Below are 6,813 nucleotides of genomic sequence, written 5' to 3' on the forward strand. Positions count from 1 at the left end.
ACACAGCGATGATTGTGAGCATGATACAGCACTTTTGTTGTGCATGGGTTGCTGAGTGAGAAATGGCTTGATGCAAATACTTCATGCTGGCACAAACAGTACAGATGAACTTGAAAAAATATTTGTAGGATAAAAGCTTGCCTCCATCCCAGAAGATTCCTTTGAACTGAACCAGTTAACAGACCTGTTCCCACTTTCCTCTGTACCTTTCACTATACCCCCCTTTCTCGGTTCTGACAACCTTGATGCCTTGTTCCATCTCCAGGAGAGTCAGGGAATCCATCACAGAGGGCAGGGGGTGATGGACATGGTCCCTGTGGAGGATGGGTGGGGAGTGGACATGGAGGTTGGAGAGCTGTACGTGACCCTCATGGAGGGCAGGGAGTTGGACACAGGTTCCTGTGGTTGCAATTCGGTGCATAGGCTAGAACTGGCCACGTGACCCTCTCTCTGCAGAATTCATGAGTCCAGCATCACCCCCATTCTTGTGGTTTGGTACACTGAAGCTGGCATCTCTGATTCTGAGGAGCCACATGATGGCCCTTCCGTCGTGGATGCAGTCAGTGTTCAAGGGTGTCAGCTGAGGACACTGCCGATAGCTGGCTGCTTTTTAGGAAATTCGGAAACATCAGGTGTGCACTTACTTCTTAGGAACTTGGGAATGTCTGCGCTCCAGGCATTCCAGGGACGGCTCTATGTGGCACTTGTCACCCAAAACTCTCCCACACAGGAAATGACACAATAATGCAATCGTCCATCTTTGCAAACCAGTTTACTGACTGTGCCTCAGAGCCCTCCCAGATAGCAAGGGCTGGCAGCAGGGACAGGGTTCGGGGAAGTCCGTTTCCAGTGCTGGAAATAGGTGAAGCCCAAGTGGCTGAGAGCATGGCTACTTGGGCCAGGAGGGCTACTCCCTGAGTGGGGGCTGCTGTACAGCCTCCTCCTCCCCAGAGTCCTGCTTGTCCTGTTCTGCGTCCATCCACTTCTGGGGCGGGATCATCTTCTTGGGTCCATGGGGCGGCGGGCCGATGAGGGCCTCGATGTCCTCATAGTTTACCACTTCCTTCTCCAACAGTGCGTTGGCCAGCTGGGGAGCAAGGAACAGTGTGAATCACCAGGACAAAGCAGAGAATAACGTCTCTGTCCCTGATGACCACACAGTAAAGCCTCTCTTGGCCTCTGAAATGCAAGGACTCGGGTTGAAAAGGTGTCTGTGTGTGCAGAATGTCCAACAATATCTCCCAGTAAGCAGCAAAGTTTGCTGGGAACGTTTTCATCCACCAGCCTTGTCAGTCCCTACTTCCTGTCCAAGTTCCCTTCCTTCACCAGCCAAGTCACATGTCTGTGATGGGAGAGTGGGATCTCCCTCCGCCCTCACTCCTGGGGAATCGGGCTGCACCTCCCCTTCTCTCTCACCCAGGAGCAGTGTCTCCCTTGAGCCCTCACCGCCTGTAGTTTATCCAGGTTGTCCCGCAACACCTGCTCCGTGTGTCTATAGGCTTTTGCCACCAGCAGTTTTGCTTCCTGCAAACAAAGGAGGCATGGTTGTGCAGCCCTTTATTAATCATGGGCCTCATGCCCTGCATGGTGCCCCCACAAGCCCCCCTCTGGGCAGGAGTGAACTGGACACTCACATGGTCCATCATGTCCTGGAGGCCCTGGCTGAAGGGGCGCCGGCCAATCCCAGTCGGACCCTCCTGGGCATCGGGGAAGGAGACAGGGCCAATGCGGGGGGCCATCCCAAACTGCTTCACCATGGAGTAGGCAATCCTGGTGACCTTCCGCAGGTCATCTTGTGCCCCTGGGCCAGAGGACCAAGTGAGTGCACACCGCCATAACCCCCATGGGCAGAAGTGCCAGTTTCCTTGTCCCCTCCCTCAGAACCACTACAACACTGAGGATATCTGCTTTCAGAACACTGGCACCCTATTAACACTCGGACTAAACGGCTGCCAGCAGGTCAGATCCAGTGTCACCGGGGACCCACCAGGCTCTCAGTGCCCAATGAGTGGAGGCTTGACAGTATTGAGTTGTGTTCCATTTTGACTTGCCACCACCAACAGTTACTGGCTCAAATGCATTCACAGTATGAAAGCATGTCAAAGCTGTCACTGTTGTGTAAATCAGAGAAAAGTCTGGTGTCCTCCCAGCCTCTGTGGGCCACTCACTGAAATTTAAAGCCACTAAGTCACCACGTCCAGGTCTGCACCAGGCTACCCCTGCCCCCACGTTGAACAGAAGGATGCTGCCAGGTAATTGGGACCCTCTGAGGCCCCATACACTGTGGCGCTGGCCTAGAGAGACTCAGCCTGGCTCCTCACCAGAAGTAACCCTGTTGAAGGAGATGGCCTCAGAGGCGCGGCCCCCCAATGCCATACACATTCGCTCAAACAGCTGCTCCTTGGTGAATAGATGCTGGTCCCGTGGCAACATCTGTGCGAAGCCTAGGGCTGCATTGGTCCGAGGCGCAATGGAAACCTGTGGGCATGGGGGAAGGGGCGCGGCAGACAGCAAGATCAAGGGTTTCAGGATGGAGAAGGATGAGGTAGGCAGACTGCCATCAAGCTCAGCCAGAGCCAACGCCTCAATTATGAGAGAGAACACTGCTTGTAAGGACGAGGAACACAGTCTCTTCAAGGCTTGGAAGGGCACAGCTGTCCTCTTCCATACACATCACCCAACAGGCCCTTCATGCATCCCGAGCCATGTCCCCAAAGGACCCTTGATTTTACTGGGCACCCAACCTAAAGTATTGCATTAGGCAAATCTGCTGCACAAGACCTTTTAAAGTGTAGAAGAACAAAGATATCAGCTTGAGGACTAAGGTGCGCCTGACCCAAGCCATGGTATTTCCAATAACCTCATATGCATGTGAAAGCTGGACACTGAATAAGGAAGACTGGAGAAGAATTTTGAGTTACAGTGTTGGAGAATATTAAAAGTGCCATGGGCTGCCAAAAGAACAAACAGATCAGCTTTCAAGAGGGAACCTAGATTCAGAGGGTGTGAGGGAAGGTAGAATCTCCACTGAGTAGTATCCAATCTGTCTAGGCGGGGCTGATGAAATGAAATGCACATAGGTCTCTTATGATACAATAGTGAATAACTGTTATCAGGACTGATTGTGAGGGTTGGAAATGTAAAGGTCGACGTTTTGTAGCAAGGAGGGGAGTGATTGACTTTGCAGTCTAGAAGCAGAGGTCCCTGGGACCATCAAGGGAGAAGAGCGGAGAGCGGGACCCTACCCAGAGAAGCAGTGAAGCCTGAGATGGAGGCAGAGACGATGACGTGGAGAGATAGAGCGGCTGGGGACTCTAGACACAGAGAGGGAGAGGGGCTGTGTGCTGATGACCGGGGGGCAGGCTTGTAGTGTATACCCTTTGGTTGGTTGATGATGCATGGAGGGAATTATAACCATGACAATGAAATGATATACAATAGGATGAATGTAAAACTAATGTTCTCCCATGTAAACTATCACAGAATTCACAATAAAACATTAAAAAAAAGAACAAACAGATCTGTGTTGGAAGAAGTGCAGCCAGAGTGCTTCTTGGAGGCCAGGATGGCCAAACTTTGTCTCTCATACTTCGGACATATTGTCAGGAGGAACCAGTCGCTGGAGAAGGATATCATGTTTGGTAAGGTTGAGGGTCAGAGAAAAAGAAGACGACCCCCAGTGAGATGGATTGGCAAAGTGGCAGCATCAATGGGCTCAAGTGTGGCAACATGTGTGAAGTTGGCCTAGGATTGGGCAGTGTTTCATTCTGTTGTGCACACTGTCACTACGAGTTGGTACCGATTCGATGGCACCTAACAACAACAACCTAAGTGCCCTCATCCCCTTCCCTGTTGCTCCAGGGCAAGACAGACCCACTGTTGACTGAGCGGTTTATAACACAACCAGCTCACAGATGTGTGAGAACAGGGTCTGAACTCCAGAGTCAGCAGAGCATCTCACAGTAGTGCCGGTGGTGCGTTGGGCGAAACCCAACTCAGACTCCACATGTGGATGAGGGCAGCAAGATGGCCAAGCTCCCATCCGTCCACTTCCCAGCACTCACCTCTAGATGTCACGTGTACGCCCAGTCCACCTTGAGGGACACAGGAACCCTCATCTGATGACTACCTTCAGCCCATCCCTCACCATGAGGTCCCCCTCTGAGACCTTCACAAGCACATGCACACACATGCATGTACACACACGAGCATGCCTGCTGTACCCACCTTCATCACAGCCTCCGTGTGCTCCAGCAGCCAGCCAACCAGCGCATGGCCCGACTCATGGAAAGCAACCACCCTCTGCTCCTCCTTTGACAGGATCTTGCTTTTCTTGGCGGTGCCTAGGAGGGGGATGGGAGGTGGGTCACCGAACTCTGGAGAACGGCCTTGACCCCTGGAGTCGCTGCAGATGTCCCTCAGCCCACTGAGGCAGGACCACCTGTGTCTGCCCAGCATCACCCTCCCTGAGGCCTGTCATCCCGTCACTCCACCACAGCGTCGGGTCAGGAGGTGGCAAAGCTCTTCTGACGTCTATCAACATCAAAGTAACCCAAACCGCCTCTGCAGCCTTTATGAATAACGTGCACACCTTCTGCGCTCTTCTCTGCAGTGACTGGTGGGAGGCCCTCTCTCTCCGCTGCTTTTCCCTAATCTGTGACCCTATCATGTCTCGGAAACACCTGTGGAACTTGCTCTGTTCAACGATTCCTGTGACCTCCATGTATCAGGCGGGGCGGGAGGTAGACTGAGGCTTGCACTGGGACCCCTCGCCCCTCGTTATTTTCTGGTTTAAAGGTCTCTCCTTGAGCAGCACCAAGGACACAGACACAGTGGGAGAGAGCAACCCCTCGGACCTGCTAAGATGCGCTCCACGGCGTACTCGAAGTTGGACGTGTGGACGGATGTGTGACCCTCCCTCGCAGCATGAAGCGCAGCCTCGTTGCAGATGTTTGCAATGTCAGCACCTGTGAACCCAGAGAGCAGGTGGTGGGACGTGCTGGGAAGCAGCAGGACCGAGGCCTGAACTCAGAGGTCCTAAGCAGGGACGACGGGATTGGCTCCAGGATGGCAGTGGAGGGTGGTGTGGGCCCAGACACACATGGCTGCATCCTGGCAGTCTGCATGCAGGTGCAGTACAGGTGCTTCCCGACTTACGGTGTCTTAGAGTTACCACAGGGCCATCTGCTTTAATTTTACTTTTTGTACATCTTAGGAAGATGCATACACTGTTACAGCATAATTTTCCGATGCCATCTCTCTCAGTGTGTTCAAAGATGACACTAATAAAGACACTGATAATAAAAGCTGATGAGGAAAACTGAAAGAAGGAAAAGGTACTCAACTTATATCAGTTATTGGAAGGGAACCCCACTGTAAGTCAGGGAGCACCTGTCAGTACAGTGAGGCCACCAGGGGGCTCCCCCTCATCATGGGTGCTGCACACAGGAGGGACATGCTTCCTACCACTGAATCCAGGCGTCAGCTCCGCCAGTCGCTGTGAGTAAAAGCTGCTTGCCTGGGTCAGCTTCAGACTCTTGAGGTGCTGCTCAAAGATCTCTCTCCTCTCCTGCCAGAGCACAGAGGAGACGCAGGCTCAGATGCAGCCCAGCAGTGCTCGAGTGGGCGGGAGCACTTTTGTAACACGTCCACCATGGGTATGAGTGGCCATGGGGCTGGGGATGGGAGGGAGTGGAGGAGACGCCTGCCTGCTCCACACAGACACTGGGCCAGTCACGTGGGAAGGGCTGTACCCAAAGCACACTGAGTGTTACCTGCAAAGTTCATGACTGGCCAGCCCTGACTCTGCTCGTCTCCGTGGTCCCTACCTGCAGGGTGGGGAAATCGATGAAGACATGACGGTCGAGCCGGCCAGGCCTCATCAGCGCGTTGTCCAAGATGTCAGCCCGGTTTGTGGAGGCCAGGACGATGACATGGTCTGTGGTACCCATTCCTGGAGGAAGCATAGATGTGCCCCTTCAGAGACACTGCTTGTCACATGCAGGCTGCCGTGGGACCCGGGAGGGCGACCACAACTCAGCTGTGATCCCAGTGGTCATGGCAGCAGAGCACATGGCTTGGGTCTACCCTGGACAGAGGGGCTGCATGGCTTTGGGCGCTTACAGGGTGAGGTGGGGGTCACGCAGGACACCATCAGCCCACCCATCAGTGTGCCCTCTGTCCAGCCATACCACAATGAGGGGGACAGCTCATCACTGATAGTCTTTGGAACCAAGAACTGCTAACCTATAGGCTGGAGGTTCAAATCCCCCCAGAGGTGCCTCAAAGAAAAGGCTGATCTACTTCTGAAAACCCTACGGCACCCCGTTCTACTTGAAAACAGGTTCCGATCCACGGCAATCGATACTAGGCAGCAACCAAACCCAAACCAGATCATTAGAAGTCTGCCTGAAGAACCTACAAAATTAAAATCTGGTCATTCAAGAAAAACAGCTTCATGGCATTAATGGTGGTTGTAACCCTGACACCAAGGAAAGGGTGTTAGCAAGACTTCTCGAAGGTCGAGCACAGAGCGCAGCGCCTGCTCAGAGTAGCCACCGACCTCAGCCTGTACACCACATCCAGCGCACCTGGACTTGCTGAAATGAAACCCTACTGAGCCCCGAGCCTACCACCAACAGCTTAGTTCCCAACCCAGGCTCTGGACCGTCCTGACTGAAAGCTGTTAACCGAGTACAGCAAGACGTTCTGCTTCCCGTGATCCTTACTGTGACAATGTTGGGTGGCTGCAAAACTCCACCTGCACCCTCATCGCCCCAACACATATGACCGTCCATCTACCCGGGTAGGGAC

The 6,813-nt window shown here is 53.4% G+C and overlaps 1 protein-coding gene across 1 annotated transcript in view; it reads right to left on the bottom strand.

Annotated features, from left to right (window-relative positions):
* Window positions 1–889: 889 nt before the first annotated feature.
* SPG7 (spastic paraplegia 7 (pure and complicated autosomal recessive)) overlaps window positions 890–6,813 on the bottom strand; it is a 15,812-nt gene continuing 9,888 nt past the window's right edge. The window contains 8 exon segments of the mRNA XM_006860101.1: window positions 890–1,087; window positions 1,447–1,524; window positions 1,635–1,801; window positions 2,322–2,478; window positions 4,228–4,343; window positions 4,857–4,967; window positions 5,467–5,569; window positions 5,829–5,953. Coding sequence (XP_006860163.1) covers window positions 890–1,087; window positions 1,447–1,524; window positions 1,635–1,801; window positions 2,322–2,478; window positions 4,228–4,343; window positions 4,857–4,967; window positions 5,467–5,569; window positions 5,829–5,953 — 1,055 coding nt within the window.

This window comes from Chrysochloris asiatica, unplaced genomic scaffold (assembly GCF_000296735.1).
Source record: "Chrysochloris asiatica unplaced genomic scaffold, ChrAsi1.0 scaffold00037, whole genome shotgun sequence".
Lineage (NCBI taxonomy): Eukaryota > Metazoa > Chordata > Mammalia > Afrosoricida > Chrysochloridae > Chrysochloris > Chrysochloris asiatica.